Source organism: Notechis scutatus, chromosome 4, assembly GCF_049901735.1.
Source record: "Notechis scutatus isolate UNSWTSFEM ecotype Mainland chromosome 4, rNotScu1.2, whole genome shotgun sequence".
NCBI classification, from domain to species: domain Eukaryota; kingdom Metazoa; phylum Chordata; class Lepidosauria; order Squamata; family Elapidae; genus Notechis; species Notechis scutatus.
Window position 1 is genome coordinate 23,052,637 of NC_142012.1, and position 21,431 is coordinate 23,074,067.

At 38.6% G+C, this 21,431-nt stretch overlaps 3 protein-coding genes across 9 annotated transcripts in view; 2 read left to right on the top strand and 1 right to left on the bottom strand.

Moving 5' to 3' along the window:
- The window catches only part of ARHGEF38 (Rho guanine nucleotide exchange factor 38), a 53,410-nt gene extending 43,614 nt beyond the window's left edge, over window positions 1–9,796 (top strand). The window contains exons 13-14 of one of the 3 annotated variants that reach the window (XM_087962923.1): window positions 1,745–2,007; window positions 3,035–9,796. In XM_087962923.1, coding sequence (XP_087819049.1) covers window positions 1,745–2,007; window positions 3,035–3,220 — 449 coding nt within the window. In that variant the 3' untranslated portion in view covers window positions 3,221–9,796. The remainder of the gene's footprint in view (window positions 1–1,744; window positions 2,008–3,034) is intronic. The other 2 variants (XM_087962924.1, XM_087962925.1) reach the window with 2 other exon arrangements.
- INTS12 (integrator complex subunit 12) lies at window positions 7,189–19,853 on the bottom strand. 2 transcript variants are annotated; one of them, XM_026668652.2, is made up of 7 exons: window positions 19,733–19,853; window positions 18,461–18,630; window positions 17,721–17,861; window positions 16,129–16,313; window positions 12,519–12,678; window positions 10,092–10,244; window positions 7,189–8,211 (listed from the first exon to the last, which is right to left on the bottom strand). In XM_026668652.2, exons 2-7 carry the CDS (start codon window positions 18,614–18,616, stop codon window positions 7,648–7,650), a joined length of 1,359 nt encoding a protein of 452 aa, XP_026524437.1. In that variant the 5' UTR covers window positions 18,617–18,630; window positions 19,733–19,853; the 3' UTR covers window positions 7,189–7,647. The 2 variants fall into 2 exon arrangements, with proteins under 2 accessions (XP_026524437.1, XP_087819056.1); XM_087962930.1 differs by lacking the exon at window positions 19,733–19,853 and adding an exon at window positions 19,239–19,369.
- The window catches only part of GSTCD (glutathione S-transferase C-terminal domain containing), a 42,014-nt gene continuing 40,407 nt past the window's right edge, over window positions 19,825–21,431 (top strand). For 3 of the 4 annotated variants that reach the window (XM_087962926.1, XM_026668649.2, XM_087962929.1), the window contains exon 1: window positions 19,825–19,860. The gene's annotated coding sequence lies outside the window, so the exon portion shown is untranslated. Of the gene's footprint in view, window positions 20,705–21,431 lie in introns of all 4 variants that reach the window. The other variant, XM_087962927.1, reaches the window with a different exon arrangement.

A 21,431-nucleotide genomic window follows, 5' to 3' on the forward strand; every position in this document is an offset into this window, starting at 1 on the left:
CGTAAATCACTGAACCTCATAAATCACCGAACCGGTAGTTAATCCTGTCGGATCCCACCCCTGACCCTGAGCCTAGATGTACCCTAGTTGCAGAGACTTGACCTTTAACATTGCCTTCTTGGCTTTAGATGAATTTTATAGCTTATAGTTGTGATAGCGAACCTATGGCACGTGTGCCAGAAGTGGCACACAGAGCCATTGCTGCTGGCAGTGAGCACTCGCCCAGAAAAGGTCTACTGCGCATGGGTGCATGTTGCCCACCCGCCAGCTGATTGTCGGGTATCTGGCATGCATGTGCAGGGGTGCAGCAGTGAGCAGGAGACACTTGCACGTGTGTAGAAGCACATGGCTCGCATAGGGGAGTCACGCACTTATGCACAGAAGCATGCAGTGTGGGTTGCGCGGGTTGCATATGCATGCAGAGAAGCACACAGCGTGGGTTGCGTGGATAGCGCATGCATGCGCAGGAGGTATGGGGCACCCGCACGCATTGTCTTCTGGGTGATGGCATGCAACCACAAGCATGCAAGCACGTGCGCAATTATTGGCATGGGAGCCCAAAAAGGTTAGCCACCACTGGCTTATAGGAAGTGTCCTGGGGTTAATGGACACTTGCATTTAATCACTGTTTCAAGTCTTATTATTTTCATTTCTATATTAATATTCCTAAATGGCTATGGGTTTTTGACTTAAATAATAATCTTGTTTGTCTGGGCTATCCATCTGTCCAGTGAAAGTGAATGGCTAACAATTAAATACATTAAAACAAAATAAGGTATTTAAATCATCTTAACTATCTTCCAATCCTTCTGAATCCAGTTCAACATGCATTTGGAATTTTTCAAAGTATTCAGCTCTCTAGAATAGAGGTGTCAAACTCAAGGCCTGGAGGCTGGATCCGTCCCACGGGGTACTTAGGTTTGGCCCAGGGGGCCGCCTTGGAAACTGCAAAGGACCAGCCTGTGGTACCTCTGCCATCCAAAAATGGAGCTTGCAAGGGCTGTGTTTGCCCCTCCCTCCGAGCTCTGTCTTTGCTGGCAGAGAGTTGCAGGAGGCCGTCACAGCTGAAAACAAAGCTCAGGATCCTGTTTTCCCTGGCAGAGCACTTGAACCATCACAGGTACCTCCCCCTGACATGAGCAACTGCATCTTGGCCATGCCCACCCTGGCACCCCTAGGTCAAACACAACCCTAATGTGGCCCTCAATGCAATCGAGTTTGACACCCCTGCTCTAGAGCCATATTTCTCATCTCCTGCAACTTTAAGATTCATGAACGTCTACTTCCTGGAAGTCACTGACTTGAGAGATATGTGAAATGACTTAACCAGAAGGCAATCCATAGAAACTGATGCAGCATTTATGACTGGTTCTTGCCCATCCTTCTCTCCAACTCTATGGCAGCGCCTTGTAGAACTTGGGAAAAGTATTCTAACCAGTCTAGTGAACATGTCAGAGTTTGCATCACAAGTACTAAGCCTAGGTTATCTGAATACTGATATGGGATAAGGACTTGCCAAAACGGAACAAAACAAAACACAATTGATAGTATAATGTTAATTAGATTGTATAGTTTGCAATCTGGAGCATTTTCACGACTCCTCCAACTTTCACTGGGTTTTCAGATTGCAATGTCTCTCTGTTTTTCTCTTTTAACTTGCAATAGTTTAAGGTTCTTACAATAAAATAAAAAAACCAACCTTTTGATACTCTTGGCCTTTTTTCCTCCCCTTCCCTACATATAGTTCTTAAAGGATACGTTTATTCTTCCTTCCTGAAACCCTATAAACCAGCCAAGGCACCAAAAAATCCTGGGGAAATCCATTTCTGTGATGGTGACTTTGATAATATCAGCCTTTTTATCTCTTCACGACAACTGGAGGACAACAGTACAAAACCCACAGGACACAAAAGAAGTGGCAGTGACTCTTCCTATAATAGCCTGTGTGAAAAAGAATCTGTGAATGGCTCAGAATTGGACAGCTTTTGTGAAACAGATGAGCAACACGTAAGCATGGTTTCATGACCAGTCCTTTTATAAAAAAAAAAAAGGAGAGGGGATGAATTCAGGGCTGAGTTGGTTGCTGGTCACCGCTTTCTAACTGTAGCTGCCTATTCATTTTTCTTCTCCAGAGAAATGAATTACAGCATCTACTAATCTTGCCAACTCTATTTTTGTATTGTCTGGTCTCAGAGAAGGAAGATGTGCAAATGATCAGTTATGACAAAGGTAAATAAGTAGCCCTACTTAAAACATGTGGTCTAGGTCTTGTTTTTTCCCCAAATCTAGAGCTGTACTGCTGCTAGATTATTTTAAGTCAGAGCACATCATATTACATGGTGCTCAGTGTTTATCAAGACAAGTATTCAAAGACCCAGGAGGTAACTTTAATATGCCACTATTTCATGGCTTCATACCAGTGGTAGTATGCTACAGACCGGTTCAGACCGGTTCTGCCGAACTTCATACCAGTGGTAGTATGCTACAGACCGGTTCAGACCGGTTCTGCCGAACTGGTAGTAAAAAAAAACCCGACGATCAGCTGAGAGGAGTTAAAAAATCCTGGGACAATCGGCTGAGAGGAAGAAGAAGAGAAAAGCGCGATCTGCCCTTTCCACCTGCTCCTGCACTTTTCTCTTCTTTATCCTCTCAGCTGATTGGTGCTGCTGGTGTGGGGAAAGCTGTGCGCCAACTTAGGCCCCACCAAGCCACGCCCACCAAGCCATGCCCACCGAACCGGCGGTAAAACAATTTGAATCCCACCACTGTTTCATGCTTACCTCATTGAGAAATAAGTATAGAGTTTGTAAGTGTAGGGATTTGGGACTAATATTAGTGACATTACTCAAATACATTATTCCAAATCTGACCCAAGTTTTTTTTAACGAAACAAGCATAGTCGGATGTTGCTTGATTAGCTGAGTTGATTTGGTTGGGTGCTTTTCCCCCCGTTTTTCACTGAAATAGGGAGCAGGATTGAACATTCATTCTCTCTCTCTCTCTCTCTCTCTCTTTTATGTTTCCTATCTCTTAGACTTTCTATGCCGTTCATGCATTTCAAGCAAGGAGTAAGCAGGAACTCAGTCTTCACGAATATCAGCGAGTTCAAATCCTTCGTTTTTCGGACCTAAGTGGCAATAAAGAATGGTGGTTAGCTGAAGCTGAAGGACAAAAAGGATATGTGCCAGCTAATTATCTTGGGAAGATGACATACACGTAAATATCAGATTTAGCTTACGGAATAAATTCTCAGAGCCAGAAGACTTTTATTGTGATATTATCACCCGTGAATTTTTGTGCCTTAAAAAATGCAATAAGCTAAGAGCTTCTAAAATCCGGAATTGAAGTACTTGTGAAGAAGAATTTTTGATGGAATAGGTATATTTGCCTTTACTTTTAAACCTTTGTCACACTGGACTGGAAAAGAACTCTCGTAATGCCTTCCACAGATTTCTGAGGCATTTAATTATATTGAACTCATCCAGGGGTCCCCAAACCCCAGGCCGTGGTCTATTTGGAACCGGGCCATGCGAGCGCTTGATTGTGCAAGTAGAGTGTGTGTCTGCACTTGCGTGCTGGCCTGTCGCTCATGCAAGTTGAGCTGTGTGTGCATGTTAGCCCACTGTTTGTGTGGGCTGTCACCTCCCAGCTGGGCTGCCAAACTGCAAAGGTTGGGGATCGCTGAGCTAAATCACCTATAACAACAAAAATCTCATGACATAATAATCTAGTTCAGGGGTCTTCAAACTTGACAGCTTTAAGACTTGTGAACTTCAACTCCCAGAATTCGTCTTCCAGTCATGTTAGATCAGGAATTCTGGGAGTTGAAGCCCACGTCTTAAACTTGCCAAGTTTGAAGACCCTTGATCTAGTTGGTCCTTTAGGTGTCACAAAATGTCTTGTTGGTCTTTGCTGTGAAAGCCTAACACAACTATGCCAGCTATAAGTTTAACTTTTGTAGATTTGTGAATTAACCAGGAATGGGCAACAACCTGCATTGTCCATAGAATGTTCTCAGGTTTGTAAATACTCTTAGAAACAGTTTAGACTCAGGTGTAAGGAACTGAAGTAGTACAGAGATGTTGAGAAAATTCACTGGAGATTTGTTGCACATGGAAGTGCCTTTTTGGTTACACAAGACATTTCTAGTTCCAAGTTTGTAAAGATTTCAAGAACTGAATGCACTTTTTGCTGACCTTTCAATAGAATATTATTTCTTAATCTCAGATTAAGAACTGTAATCTCAGAATTGTAGCTCTGCTGAAAATGCCTCCTGAAACTTATTTTAAGTGACAGCTGTTAGTCTCAATGGAGAGATAAATACAATTCTGTATACACTTATCAGGAATTATGCTTTATAAGAAATGGGATCCATTTCTTGTTTCAGAATTGTATTTTAAGGATAAATCCCACAATATTTAGCAGTGCTCACTTCCAATGAAGCATCTGTAAATTTATACTGTGTCTACCTCCTCTGCAATGGCACAGAGGACATGTTCCCCAAGAGCGAGTAACAGGATAAAGTTGGTGATGATGAAGAAAACTTAGGTGTCCCAGGAACCAAAGTTCTGGAGCACCGGATCAAGACAGTCATTAGAATGAAATCTCAATATTTTCTTTAAACCAGATGTCTAAATTAATTCAATATTGTATTGCCCCAAACCATGTGTGTGCACTCCTGAATTAATACAATATACCCATAAATGATATCCAGGATCCAATCTGGGCTGGTCACCAGGACCAGAGGTTTTGTTTTCTGAGCTTATCACAGAGAACCTCCCTGAGGTTGGGGTACAGCACAAGTGCAAAAGCTCAGAAGAAAAAACCTCCGGTCCTGGTGACCGACTCAGATTAGATCCTGCAACATTCTCTGGGACACTGATGATTCCCCCAGATGCTTCCCTAGATACCTCTCTAGATGTCAGCTTGGGGGAGGATGAAACAGTTCCTGGCATGGCAGGAGCCAAGTTGATTGATGGCTCCAAGCCGCTGTCTGTGATGGATTGGGCTGAATAACAGCTGCAACAGAACAATCCTGAGGCTCCAGTTGGGGAAGGCAAGCAGCTGCAGCTGGTCAGTGATGAGGAAGAGGAGCTGCCTTCTGCGCATGATCCAAAAACACATAGGGCAGAGAAAAGGCAGGAGCAGAGGTCAGCCAGATGCACTGCACTGAAAGTGGGCTATTTAGCACAGCAGATAGATGGAGGCGATGTTGGGAACATTTGTTTCCTAGGTGTGTGTTTTCTGGTCATTGTGATTCCTGACTCACTTTGGTTTGACACCATGCCTTGACTTGGATCTTGCCTTGAAAACTCTGGACTTTTCTTGCCTTCTGACCTGCCTTGTGTTGTGGATTTAAATTTGCTGGGTGGCTTTGCTTGAGAAACTTTCAAGTGCCTTGTGGACTCTTTGGCCATTGCTCCATGGATTAGCATTGGTCTGCTTGTGGCTGGACTTAATTGGGACAGTTCTGGGTTTTTAATGAAGGGAATTGCTTGGAAATAATAAATTCATTAAACTAGTTACTTGTGTGAGAGTGAGTGGGACAGCACAGTCACATATACTGTATTTGCCTTCATTCATGATAAATGATATCCTCCTAGGCGATTTCCAAATCATTTAAAAATAAAAATACAAGTCACTAAATCTGATGCTGTTTCCCATGTATTAAGAACTAGTGAAGTATATGTCAGTAGAGTTTTGAGGAACTCTTTATAAATGGTCTCTAGGATCAATCCTGTAAGTTTACAAATGGTTTTTAGAATCAGTCTCAATGTCCAGCATGAGGCCGAAAACTTGGAAGAGTAAATCTCTGGTCCCAATGACCAACCCAGATTGGCTCCTGCAACATTGACCTGAGACATGTATATTTGCATTCATTCATGTCAGTCTCAGATATTTCATTGCTGGGATATCAGCAATAAGACTTTTTCAGTCACCCCTCATATAATAAGGTGACAAATATTCCGTAATTGATCTTTCTATTGCTTTCTCTTATTTCCAGACAGAGACATCTATACCTTATTTGTGTGGTACATAAGCTTTTTTTTTAACTTTGCAATTGGGTGACTACTAAAATGCTTCAGTACTGATTTTTCTATTACCATAAACATCACTCCAAAGTTCTAAATGTTTCCTGCCTTTCTATGAATAGTAAAGAAAGCCAGAAGTAAATGTTGCTTTAATTCCGCTTTTTGTTAGACATTGCAATTGATGCAGCTTAGTGAGGTAGCCCCTAAATTGGGTACTCCTGCCTTGCCCAATCTTTTTTTATGATGAATAGAATCACTTCCTTTCAAAATATTTTACATATAAAATCATTAACATGATCTGCCATCCAGAAGTACCTGAACTGTGCAAGTGACTAAAAATATTGTACAGTGAAACTTTATTTCACGCAACCAAAGAGTTGGTAAGCAATTTTGAATAAATTTCTAGAATTTACAGTTGGTGATATTGGCTAAAGTTTACATTTCAAATAGATTGAAAACATCAGTTTACCTGACTTCTATAGAGCACAAGAGAAGAGAGATTTTGGAGACTGTATATACACAGTGAGATATTCTTCAGAAAGAAGTGTAACTTAAAAGATTGGATATAAATTGCAAAATAGGACATGGTCTTGCCAGCAAATGTCAAGGATGGAGCACACATGTGAAATGTCTGCTGTTGTTTGCTGTTCCTTCAGTAGAGTCCAGTACTCATCCTCCTAGGAGAGAAGGGATGACCACAGCTCTGAAGACTTTCAGCGTTCTGGAGAAATGGATGTTGTGTTGATAGAACACATGATCCTGATTTCAATTTCTTTGTTCAAAGACCCTTCACTTGAGATGATGTTTGCAAAGTATATTTGAAGTTGTTGTCAACTAAGTATTATCAACAGTGGTTCTATAGTCTTGGGATTTGGCATAGGCTGATCAGTATTTCAGTCTTTCTCAGGCCAAAGCAGCATCTGAGAATTTGTTCAGGATCACTGTCCTTCTGCCCCAGGACAAGGAGTGTACGGTCATCAATGAAGAGGATTCCTTGAATGACCCTACAGAATCACTCAGGCGGCATAGGTTTGCATTCAAGTGGCATAGGCCAAAAGAGGAAGTTTTCCAATTGGTAACCTGATATACATACACTCCCTCCTTCAGACCCTGGACAGCATGTGACAACATCAAATGAAGAACAGACTGAGTAGGATTGGGACTAATACACAACCTTGTTTATTCTACTGGAAATGGCAAATGCAGCTAATGTAGCACCATTGTAGACAAACACCCCCCTAACACACACAAATTTCTTAGCATTCATAATGGTTTTGGAGAAGAGTAAAGCATCAAATACATTTTAAAAGAATCAATATTGTTAAGTTGTATTTAATAACTGTATTTAATTAGAGCTATGGTGCCTGGACTACAAACTCTAGTAGTCACCTGGATTTTTGTAGTTTTAATTTAATGAGAAAGATACAAATAAGGCAGCTTTTCAGCCAATGGGACTTTTTACTAATATATGAATTCTTGTGAATTCTCGTGAGTACACACAAGGGTGCCAAATGAAAACACAACAGTAATTGATAGATCATTGATTTTACAGTATCTGGCACTTTGCAGATTAAAACTAACGATAGCATTATCTCTTGTTTTAAAGATAGACCTGCTATTTTTTTAGCTTCTTCTGAGCTGCTTTCTTTTTGACCATCTGTAACCTCTTCATAGCATTGAGCTGTGATTCTTGTGAAGTTGGACCTTTCAGCGATGGGGACTGGTTGCCCGATTCTGAACTTGATTTGCTAGCGCTGCTCCCTGCTGCCACACTGCTGCCATTTCCACCAAGAGTTGGGCTGTTGCCTGGGGTTGAACTACCTGCATTAGGAAGGCCTATTTTGCTTACGTTGTCACTGCTCACAGACCGAGAGAGACCAATTTTCCCCAATGTCAGAGGTGGTAGTGGCTTCAACTGGCTAGGGCTTGTGCTATTGGCGGATGTTATTTTTGACCCAACGCCTTTGGTTGTGGCCAGCCCTGACAAACCAGTGGGTTTCTGATTGTTTGAGCCAGTGACAGGCTTGCCACTGGTACTCTGGGTGGCAGACCCCATCTTAGCTGTTGATGGGCCTGCAGAAGATGTCTTTGCTGCAAAAGCTGCCCATCCTGTAAGGCCACTGTTTGAGGAGGAGGAAACACTGGCGGTGGTTGAGTTCCCTGACATTGTTGCCGAAGTCTAAAATCAAATAGAAACAAGTGTTTACCTTACATGCATTTCAGCAGAGATCAGCTTGCAAAGCAAAAGGGCCAAACATTTATCTTTCTATCGTTATTAGATGAAAAACTCAGTGGACTCTAATATTTATTCAAAGTATCAGAATACAAAAGGAAGCACATTAATGTCTTTACAATGTTCCAGGCCAACAACCATAACGATAGCTTCAACTTTTTTCTTGAATGTACAATATACAGTTAATAGCTCAATGATCCATCCTCATACGCCAAAAACCTCAGAATTATTCAAGTAAGAAAACTTGGTGGATCCATGCCTAAGTTTTTTTTAAAATCAAAAAATATTTTTAACATGAAAATAAATGGAGGATCTCAAAGATATAATTGGGACAAAAGTTAACAATGGTTTAGGCATTTAGATGTAATAGGGCATGTTAATAGTACATGTATAGGTTACTATAGTACACAGATTTCCATAGTCTATGTATCGGTTTCCATCACAGTTACTTGAAATTGTTTGACACAGTCAACCACCAAATAGTGCTGCATAAGCCTCATTAAAATTGCTAAGACTGCATGAAGGCAAGCAATGTTTTCTGAATGGCACAAGATGAAAAGATGGATTGTGCTTTTTGATTCTGATGAGAAGGGCAGAATCCTGACAAACTGATTCAGAATTCTCTTATCTATTACAAATATAAAACAACTCGTAGAATATTCAACCATGTGTCCTGAATATTAATTAGTTTAAAATACTATTGGGTTTTTTAAAATCTAAAGCACTGGTGTCAAACCCGCGGCATCACGTTGCTGTCATGTGACGTTTTGTGACTTTTTCCCATTAATGGAACTGAGGTGGGTGTGGCCTGCGTGTGATGTATCTGGCCCACAGGCCCCCGGTTTGACATCCCTGACCTAAGTAACACGTTAATTTTGGTTCTGCATTTTTGGAGGCCAGTGATATTTCCAAACTTTCAAGAAGCTTAAGAGCCCTGGAATTTGTCTAGAAGCTCCTAAATTGCAATAGCAGAAGCAAATATAGGTAGTCCTTGACTTACAACCACAATTGGGAGTGGAATTTCAGTTTCTAAGTGATGCAGTCATCAACTGAGTCATCGCAACTGGATCTGATTTTACCACTATTTTTATCATTGTCATCAAGTAAATCATGTGGTTATTAAACAAATCCAGCTTCTCCATTTGACTTTGCTTGTTTGATGGGGTGCTGCAACGATTGTAATTTTGAGGATAGACTGTCATAACTTCAAACCGTCATTAAATGGTCATAAGTCAAGAACTACCTTAACTTTAGCACAAACTTTGTTGGTTATTTTCTTTTGTAATCTTTGTTTTTTTTCACTCTGTAACTAATACTGTAGTAAAAGACAAACATTTTAACATTTTTATTGTTAAAACTATTATTTTACTTTATACAACTTTTAGGTATAAAAATGTGATTTTCCCTATAAATAAACTTCCTGCTACAGTCTTTAATCTGAATGCAAAGAAAGAACAATTACAAACTTACAGAGATACATTACTACTATATCCTATCTAAATCTAGAAATAAATATAGCTATATGTGAAAATAACCTATAATATTCTGTTTTTAAATTGAAATACAAAATCTTATTAAATGTAATTTTATTGATAATGTTATTTAAATTATGCAATTTATTCAAAATCAGTAACAAAATGGAACAAAATTAAGAATAAAAATATTTAACATGGATTTCTAAATGAAAGTTGAGGATGATATTATGAGGTTAGGAACATTACCAAAACAAAACACTTCCCATAAAAAAACAAAACAAAATTAAACTAAAAACATACCTATAAATTCAATCAAACTATCAACATTTCACAGTACATTCTGTACAGTACCTTGACCTCTGTCCTCTTAAATGCCAGGAAGGCTGGTGTAGTCTCCAATTTTTGCTTAATTTCTGGTTTCTTTATTAGTGGATCTTTCACAGCTGGAGCTACTGACACTACAGCAGGAGCTGGCTTCTGGGAAGGCTTCTGTGTTTTCTGAGCCTGTGTAAATTACATATTGTATATATGAAAAAATGTTAAAATAAAAAAATAGCTTTCTGCTTTAAAACTACTATTTACTAAACATTATGGTAGCTAACATTGGGAAATCACAATCAAGGCACATAACAGGTGTGCAGGAGATCTCAGATAATGACCTAATGTATTGCTACTACCGTGTTTCTCCAACAATACGGCCTCCCCCAATAGGAAGTCCCAGCATGTTTTATAGACATAAAATGAAATTAAGCCCCTCCCCCCAAATTAAGGCCTATATTAAACATGCGAAATGGTGGGGGGGGGGGAATGGTGGGGGGGGGGGGCTTGCCATTAGGAAATACTTTTGTTGCATACCCAGATAGGGTGCTGCCTGCATTGACCTCGGCGTTGGTGTGGCACTTCGTATTGGGAGACCTTCCGCCACTGTTGCTTTCCCTTTTGCCTGTGCTGCCGCGGCCTTTGGCACAGCCACATGGCATTTGGCGCAAACACGTGGTGTTTGGCGCAGCCACATGCGGCCAACCAGGGCTCCTACCTGCAAGCGGAGCCCGGCAGAGACACTCAGCTTCACGCGCTCCTGTCACCGCCTTCCCGGGCATTGTTCGAAGGCCCTGGCTGGCTGCGCGTGGCTGCGCCAAACGCCACGTAGCTGCGTCAAACACCGCGGCGTTGCTCTAAACGCTGCGGCAGCACGGGGAGAAGGGAAAGCAACAGTGGCGGAAGGTCTCCCAATACGAAGTGCCCCACCAACACCGAGGTCAACATCCAAGCCGTCGCCGCCCACCTGCCCGCCCAAGGATGCAAGGGGGCGGAATTAAGTCACCCCCGAAAAGATGGCCTAGCCGTCTTTTTGGGGTCAAGAAAAAAAAAACTAAGGCCCGGCCTTATTTTGTGAGAAACACAGTATACTTTTTTCTTCTTCAGAGAATTTCTCCCAAAGTGCAAGGTCCATTTTTTTAATCAAGTGTTGATCCATTCGTTGTGACAGGAATTGACCGATCAACTTGTGGCTCAAGTCTGACGTGGGCAGAGAGAGAATGACTGGCCCAAAATCAGCCAGCCAGCATTCAAGTGGGACTGAAAATCTAGCCTAATGCCTTAACCATTAGAATAAACTGGCACTTGTATTACTATAACAACTATTTATTACAATATTTATTCATCAACATATTTCACACAGCTAGGCAGCTGCTAATTTATATATCTAATGTACATATTTAAATTTACATGTATGGAAATAAACATTTAAAATTTAATAAAATTTCATCAATTGACAAAATGGCAGAAGCAATGGGAATGAAAAAAGAAAACTGAAGAATTGTGTAAGGTGGATTCAAAACTAGAATTAGGGTGGATTCAATTAAATTTACTTTTGGTGCTGACTACATAATATGCAAAGGTCACTATTTTCTTGTGATAAAACAGAGAGAAAGTGGAATATGAACCTACAGTATACCTAGTTTTTAAACTATTAATTCCAGACACCTACTGGAGACCTTATAAAATTTTCATAATTGAACAATATTTAATTAGCTGGTAGAATATGGTAGGAGGACAGGGGGAATTATTTTATGTTTTAAAAAAATCTAGACCTGATTAGACAAAATATTCTGCATGACATTATTCCAAATGAAGATACAAGAGTTCATCTCTCCTTTGGAAAATTTTCTCATAATATTTTGATTAAAAAAATATATACTGTATTTTCACTAATAATATAATGGTTCTTCTTGTATCTTAATTTTACTGATACAAGTATAATAACAACAACTTGCATCAAAATAAAGCCTTTTCAGGAAAATCAATATAGGAAAGTACCTCATTTGTTATGAGATTTAAATATTCTTAATCTGATCTAATAAACACCAGTCTTTTATTAAAATAGTTTACAAAATTATCATCATTACTGGGTTTAAGAACATGGTTTGGTAAATCAGATTTAGCATAAACTTTTTGAGATGAATTATTTTTTTCAGTATAATTATCACTTTATTTTTAAAAAATATTATGGCTATAACTATTTTTGTAAAGATGGTATTAAACTATTAAAATCAAAACAACAGCAGCTTAAAAACAAAACAACATATTTCAAAACATTTTAAGAATATTTTTTTTATTTTATAATAAAATATCCTTAGTAAAGAGCCCTGTAGCTGTCAGCCTAATTTATTAAAGCAAGCTATTCTTCTTTCTAATCTTCATTTTCTAGTCAATTAAGGAATCTCTTCCTTAAATAGTTAAATTAATATTTCTTCACAGATATAGAAAAAAAATTACCATTTTTTTAATTTGCCTGGTACATCTTGCACAATACCACACTACCCGTGGATCATTCATTTCCTTGTCTGTCACTTGAGGTTTGTGGCAGTCTTGGTGATAGAGGTTATGACATTCCTGGCATTCCACTAATGGATTTCCAGAAGTCACAGTTATTTGTCTATAAAACACAAAGTAGTGAATTAAACATCATTTCTTCAAACAATCTTTTGAAACATCATATTTTTACAAATTTGTCGGTATAGAGGGATAGCATCAAGATTACCAAAAAGTGATAGTATTATTCTATACTCCACTAGTGAGACCACACTTAGACTACTGCAACCAATTCTGGTTGCTACAGTACAAAAAAGATGCTGAGGCTCTAGAAAGAGTTCAGAGAAAAGCAACAAGTATAATAAGAGGTCTAGAGGCTAAACTATATGATGGGAACTAGGAACTAGGCATGTCTAGTCTAACAAAGAGAAATATTAGATATGATGGAATAGCTGTGTCTCGATATTTGAGGAACTGTCATAGGGAGGAGTGGATTGACCTATTTTCCTAAGCACCTGAGGGCAGGGCAAGATGCAATGGGTGGAAGCTCATTAAAGAAAGATCCAATCTGGAACTAAGGAGACATTTCCAGACAGGGAGAATAATAAATCAATGAAACTGCTTCGTCCTGGGGTTGTGAGTGCTCCATCGCAGGAGGTCTTCAAGATTGGACAGCCATTTGTCCGGGATGCAAAGGTCTCCTGCCTTGGGCAGAGAGTTGAATTAGAAGACCTCCAAGCTTCCAGCCCTATGGTTCTTTGATTCTGTATCTTTAGCTGTAGAGAATTAAGAGTAGCTACAAGATCACAAGTGTGAAACTGGAAAAGATGGACAGATATGTATAGGGTGAGTAATGGAGGCCAAATTATTGTTTTCCAACTCCATATAACAAATCTGTAAGCCTAGGCCCAGTTCTTTCAACCAATGGTCTACCATACATTTATCAATGGGTATGTTTATTATCTGTCAGCATATAATCTAATATTTACGGGTCAAAGCAACATTACAGTTACCAAAATTCATCATGCTATTTTGGAATTTTATTTATTACATTTATATGCCACCTATCTTGTGGTTCATAGTGACTCTGAGCTTCTTCCTCTTAAGCATATATGAAAGCTGCAAGGGAACATATGGCACAAGAACCTGGTAGGTAAGAGGGAAAATATGCTCTTCTCTTCCTATCTTAGTTATATGCAAAAGAAAAACAGACCAAAATTGTCAACAAAATCGTAAGCCAAAGATTTTAACTTAAAGCAGATGTATAAAAAGTTGTTGCTTTCTAAATGTTGCTGACCTGCAATTCCAGTTGTCTCAGCTAGAATGGTCAATGACTGAATGTCAACAAAATCAAAGTGATCATTCTCCCAAGTCCAGATTAATTCAAAAAGGAAATGAATCCCAATATATATTTAATGGGGAATTCTAAATGTTAAATTGTCCAAATCATATTCCTTCAACTTATACAGTAAACATAAATAGAAGATAGTTTATAATTACCTACTGAATCACAAGAAAAGTTAGGTCTTTAAATTATAAGAGTAAGGATACATCAGATAAGTATGTAGAAGATTAGTAGGAAAATCATATGCATTAAATTTTATTCTACTGGAAATATATGTTATGATATTAATCATATATAGGAACGGAAATGTATCTTAACCAGATTAGCAAAACACAATTTCCCTAATGACTATTATTTTTAGAAAACAAATCAGGTTACTTAATTACTAAGTTGCTTTTGTATATATCCCCATTGGACAGGTACATAGGTAACCATGGAAACTATTTGCAGAAGACTAGGTAAAAAGATTTTTTTTTAAATTTAATAGGAAAATTAGAATCAGCATACTGCATATATGGCTTTGGCAACATTTTGCTGCTATAAAAACCAAAATAAGACCAAAATAAAAATAAAAAATCCCACGTAGTATGTGATTCTATGGAACTTTACTCAGGAGTAAGCAGCTTTGATTCTGCAGTAATCTATTTTAAGAACATGAACTAAGATTCAAAATATCACTGAGATTCTATGGAATTTTACTCAGGAGTAAGCAGCTTTAATTCTGCAGTAATCTATCTTAAGAACATGAACTAAGATTCAAAATATCACTGAAGATTTTTCAAAATTAATTGAATCAGAAAGAGTGATTATTTCCCAGTAACATAATAGAAGGGAATAATATAAAGGATAATTTTTACAAACTTAAAAAATAAATGGAATATAAAGAAAATCTCAAGACATTTTTAAAGTTGCCTTTCAAATGGACACAATTAAAATGGTCATAAATCCTGAAGACAAGTTAATATATAAGTTACGATTAGGTACCTTTCTATGTATAAACGTTACCTTTTGGTAAGTATTGTATTTACAATCTCACTGCCATGGAAGGTGAATATCAGAAGATATTCAGGGGTATCAAACTCACGGCATCACGGTGGCATCATATGACGTATTGGGACTTTTTTCTCCTTCGCTAAACTGGGTAGGAGTGGAGCCAGCACGTGATGCATCCAGCCCGTAGGCTGCGAGTTTGACACTCCTTTTCTAACAGATGTGCTGCAGATACACATAATGCATGGGTGCCAAACTCAATTTCATTAAGGGCCTCATCAGGGTTGTGTTTGACCTTGGAGGGCTGGGTGGTGGTGTGTGGCCAAAGGTGGGCATGGCCATGGTGGCCGTTTGTCACAGGGTCAAGATGCATTTCTTTCTTTCCATTCTTTCTTTCCATCGTTTTTTACTATAACCATTTTCCTATCTCTTCTACCAGGTATTACTGGCAAACATTTATTACTTATTCTTTATACTCTACTAAACTTTTTATTTCTAAATTTATATCCTATAATTTAATAATAAATTGCTTTTCCAGTCAAGAAAGCTATTTATACTATTATATTTTTATTATTCAACTAAAAATAAAAATACAATAACATAAATAATATGATAATACAAGATCTAACATCAGAGGTAAATTTCCAGGATAGTAAATAGAAATGGCTGTCAATTATAGATTGTTGATTGTAGATTAAATGGACCTACAGTATGTAAAATCTGGCATTAAACCTCAATATTAACATAGGATGTTGCTTGTTTTCTATCCAGATCAGGCACTTACTTGAGGCCACATAATTGTAATCCAGTCCTCCTGCAGTCCAGTCCTCCTGCAGCCCTCTGCTGGCCAAAAACGGGCCGTGTAGAGGCCCTGTGCAGCTGCTGCGTAGCCCGGTTTTGGCCTCCCCAGCCTCCTGCAGGCCTCTGCCGGCTGAAAAAATCCTGTGCAGCCCATTTTGGCCAGCAGATTGCTGCAGGAGGCTGGGGAGGCCAAAAATGGACCGTGCGGGAGCTGCACACGGCCTCCCTGTAGACCGGTCCTTTGATATTTCCATGCCAGCCCCACAGGCCAGATTTAAGCACCCCCTCCCCCCCGGCTGGATTCAGCCCACGGACCTTCAATTTGACACCCCTGGTTGAAGGAATCAAGTTCTCTATTTAGATAAAAGGTTCAACTTACAATTAATATTTAATTGTGGCCTTCATATATGCTATAACTACTAAATTTAAAAAACTTACCTGCAAACAACACAAGCCAGACCCATCTCCATTGCAAAATCATCAGCACTAGTTTCTTCAAAACTAGAAAGGTCTGCCATGGGCAAATCCTTGCTTGTCTGCACTGTGATTGATGAGGCATGAGCTTCTGGCTTTTCTAGTCTTGGTTTTTTTGCTTCAATTCCTTCAATGATTTCCACTTTTATCTAGCAAATGATAGTTACATAACGAACAAAATGTAAACTTTGAACAAATACATATGTTACATATTTGTAACAAGTAATTATTTCTGTTTAGGGGAAAGAAAAATATTCTATATAAGATAAAAAAAGCTGCTGATAACAAAGGAACAAAAGGGTACAAGTATTTATTTTTATTTATTAAATTTATATGCCATCCCTCTCACCGATAAGGAAAACTGAAGATGTATGTGGTGCTAATAATAGATGAATCCAAAAGACCCAACAGCCCCAGAAAAAAAGTCATTTTACAATATACTGTGTAAGGCTTGCAACAGTGCCACTGTGCCACTATGTGTAAAACACTACAGAATTCTGGGAAGCCTGACACTCTGATAAATCAGCTATCAACAAGCACATGGGAATAAACTACCTCTACACATCATTCAAATGGGACAGCCAGAAAGCTACAAGACCACAGCAGTTTTTCACCAGCAATCAACACTCATTTAAGCAGAGATTAGCATCAGGATTAATACCAATCAAGGAACCACCATATTAGACAAAATAATTTAATTAGTCTTTTATTAAGTTGAAAGTCTGCTGTTAAAATAACAAAGTGAAATTGCAAGGGAAGACTAAATAAACACAGTTTGAATAAAGTAACATGTTCTCTTAATCATTGAAAAGGAACAAAGTATAACTTGTAGATAAGGAGAAGAACACCCTTTAAAACCCAAATGACTGGCAGAGGAAAGCACGCTCTATTTTTCTGAAATAAATTAACTATTGTTACATAACTTACGGGAATGACATAGTTTCCATATGACATAGTTTGCAAAACAAAAATATATATTTAAAGCAGTACTGTAGTTTTCAGTCTCTTTCATCTCATACACATATCTTATAGGTAGTACTTCCAGGTTGTGAAATAGAGGGTCCATCCCAGTAATGTCACGGAACAGGATTCTCCGTGCATAGCATTTCCAGTTATATATTTTGGCTCACTGAAGTGCTCGTGGACTTTTTGTGGCACACAAATGTACATGATACAGCGGTTGAAAACCTCTGATTGAAAGCTAGCAAAATATTTTTATTTTTTAAAATATGTAACTTTATTGGAACCTCTTTCCTCAATATACCCACTTATTTAGCATTTAGTGACCATTTGCAAATACAACGGTAATAAAAAATCATTTTCTGGCCAATATGCTCATTTTGGGTGCCTAACAACAGAGTGAGAGTAATGCTGGCATAAGTGTGTGAGAGAGCTTTAAATGAACGAGGAGGCAGAAACCAGTGATCTTTATAGCATTTTCTCTCTCTCTCATGGTCACTTAGCAGCCATTCTGCTTACAACCTGATTGCTGGAATGGAACTAGGTTACTAAATAAGGAATGGATGTAATGTTCAAAGTGCAACAAGGGAACTTACCTTATCCACAATCCTCTTTTCCACCTCTTTTTTCACCTTTTCAACTACAGTGGGTTTCCCATTATTGTTACTTGTAGGGAGGCTTGGAGCAGTCTTAACAGAAACTGGTTTTGGAATGGATACTTTGGGCTGATCTACTTCCTGAAAAATGCACAAAATGTTACATTAAGAGTAAAACTGGAGATAATAAACACATCTCACAAATACAAGGTTGATATACTGTATATGGATAAATAAAAATTGTTGTGTTCAGAGAACTTTCCTAATTAACATTTTTAAAAAAGGTTGAATTAGTGTGATATGTAAATCAGATCAACTTCTGAAATGGGTAATAAATAGACCTATCATATTTAGAATAATTTGTCTTAAACCAGGTCCTTTAACATGGTTAGAGTATATTCTGGATAATGTCAGGAGGATAAGAAAACATAGCATAGGACAGGGCATGTTATTTATTCATCTTTGAATCAATATTGATTCTTGGAGACTTCCTGAACTAGTCTCTGCAGTTTTCTTGAAGGATTTTCAAAAATGGTTTGTCATTTCCTCCTTCCTACAGCTGAGAGTACATAACTGGCTCAAAGTAATCTAACTGGCTTTAGGTCTAAAGTAGCATTAGAACTAATAATCTCCTGCTTCTAGTCTAGCACCTTTAACTGCTAAATCACAATGGGTCTCATTTATTGTTACAATATATGCCACTTAAGACAACATATAATTTTATTCATAAATTTCAGTACCTTTTGTTGTGGACGATAACATGAATCAATGCCCCTAGACAAAGATTCATCAAGAAGTGCTTTTAACTTTTCAGCAGAATCTTTGCTCTTTGAATGCAAGAAGCCCAGAGCTTTCAAGAATACAGGGTCAAGTTCCAAATTCACAGTAGCAGCCATAGTAGAATCTTTAACTAAAAAAGAAAATATCCATTTCAAGTATGCATTTGGCCTTCAGATCTCACATGTTTTTTAGAGAGTTTGGAAACAATTACATTAATAAAATCATTCCAGGTTGTCTGTTTGAAGAAAAGCAGGTTTCTTCCGTTACTTTACTTTTTACAGCTTAAACTAATGCAAGCAAGTAATTCTTCAGTTCAGATACAATTTCTGATTTTATAAATTTAAGAAACCCAATGTTGATTTCAGAAGCTAAGACAGCCTCAGTGAAGACTCATCTGGGAGCTAGAGTTAGCAATGCATTCATAAGTGTGAAATATGCACATACAACACTTGGTCTTGCCATAAAGAAAATCACTTGCAATGCATTTTATCTCACATCTGTTTTGGGGTTAGAGCTGCCACAGAATCTGAATGCTTATTAAGCTTTTCAAAAGTTTCAGTTACAGAACAGCAGAAATTTGACAGTTCCCTCCTGACTTGTTCTAAACTCTGAAAAGTGGGATTGCTCATGGTTTGAGGGAATTGCAGCCACTTTATATATTTGTACATTTTGCTAATCTCACCATCACTTAAGATTCCATAATAGAAATATTATCATTTTTCATTTCATAATATCTACTATTTGAGGGGGAGGGATATTTCCCCTTTCCGATTCCCAGCCTGGTTAACCATAATACATCTTAAAAGCTGGTCTGGATTCTCCTCTTGTGCCAAGCCAGAAACGCTGTCTAATAAAACAAAGGGCTGGATTGACCCAAGATGCTGAACAAACCCACATTAAGACTGTTCTCATAAGGGCCAAATAACCTTTGGTTTATCCCCAGACACCTGTCAATCTCCCCCAAAAGGGACATTTTTCCACGCCTTTCTGCTGCCATGTTCATTACCCATCGCGGGTACAACAGTAACAATAATAATAAAAAGAACCATTTTCATTCATAACAAGGCAGGGGCAGCGACCGCAGAAGCGGACCGAGACTTCGCGCCGTTCCCACGCCTGCGGCTACTCCTAACCCCTCCAACGCCTCAGGCGTCGCTGATTTAAGGGAACGCTACAAAGGCCGCCCGCTTTTTTCCCGCCAAAACCACGATCGGCCGCCTCCGGCAGGTTACCGCTTTGGGAAGCTCCCCGCCGATGCCGGTTGGCCGCACTTCCTCGTCCTGGCGCCGGAAGCGGTGATCTCCAACCCGGACAAAGCGGAGGAAGGGGTGGAGCTTCGGGAGGGACGAGAAGCCGTTAGGTAAGGAATACCCGGCGGGAGGGAAGCGTTTCGCTGCCCCCCTCCTCCCGCCGTCCCGGTTCAGAGTTGGGAACTGAAGAGCCTGGACGGCTGCTTGGTTAGGAGGCTCCTGGACACCTGAACACCCCCGCCTATCGCCACATGTCATTCGGAATAATAATAATAATAAAATACTTTTTAAAACCATGTAGAAGAGAGTCATAGGATGGGAAGGGACCTCGGAGGTCCTCTAGTCCAGTCCAACCTCCTGCTCGCGCAGGAGACCGTGTACCATTCCAGACAGATGGTTGCCCAATCGGGATCAGTCTTGCCATCCCTGATAAAAAGAAGCATGAATGTGCTTTATTTCCTTTGTTGTCTGCATGTTTGAGGCTAGTGGGAGTATAAAATGGAACTTAAAATCTAATTTCTTATTTTCAATTATCTGCGGCTACAGTATTTCCTTTCTATAGCCGTCTGGGTTTTGTGTGTGTGTGTGTGTTATGTAGGTAATGTCTCCTTTGAGCAGACCTCATGCGTTCTACCTTTACTTTTTTTTTTTTGCAAGAAAAATTGTTATTGCTCTTATCTTTCTTTTTTCTTTTTAAAAAGCTCTTTCTAGTCTAGCTGATAGTTGCAAGATTTCTTAGTGGTCACCCATCCAGATAATGACTGGCTCTGATCCTGTTTTCCATATCAGCCAAGATTAAGAACACACATTAAGAATGTATTTTTCTTTTCAAATGAGATTGTGGGTTCAGATTGAAGTAAAGTTAAAATTCACACCTGATAATTCCTGAGGACACAGCATAAAATTGCCAGAATAATAATTAAAATCTCATTGGCTGAGTTCATACTTATTGGGGTAAGCTATGTAGTGTACAGCAACTAAGTCCCACAACACTTAAACTATTTAGTAAGACTGTATTAATATTTTTCTCAACTTTCGTATTACCTATCTCCTTTTCTACTTATGATTATAACTTTGTTGCGTATACCTTTATGAATTATATTGTTTTATTTAGTTTCCTAGTATGATTTATGTTGATTGCTTATTTAGTATCCTATGACTATCACTAAGTGTTGTATCTTATGATTTATGATGAATATATTTTTTATGATGCCTATGATCATGATTTTTCACTTTTATGTACAATAAGAGCTTATGTACCGAAAACAAATTCCTTGTGTGTCTCACTTGGCCAATAAATTATTCTATTCTAGGGCTGTAGCTATCTATGTAAGATGATAATATCCTTAATGGGAAGAAACTGTAATTGCATAGTGCATGCAATGTTAAACAAGAAAAGAAAAAACCCAATAAGGAAACTATGGTTCAAAATATATTTGTAGAAACTGGTTAGTGTTAATATTGCTAATTATACCAGTGAATCTCTTACAGTATTCTATTCAATAATGAAGATCTGCTTTAAGAACATGTACCTATGTATTACATCTTTATGTTACTTGAAAATGTGTTCCATTGATTTAGTGTAATTTAAATGCTTTGGGTTGCTATTCATCTGTTCAGTTCTGGGCATATTTATTCATGAATAAGTGCTGTAATATTTATAGGGACTTAAAGTACTTAA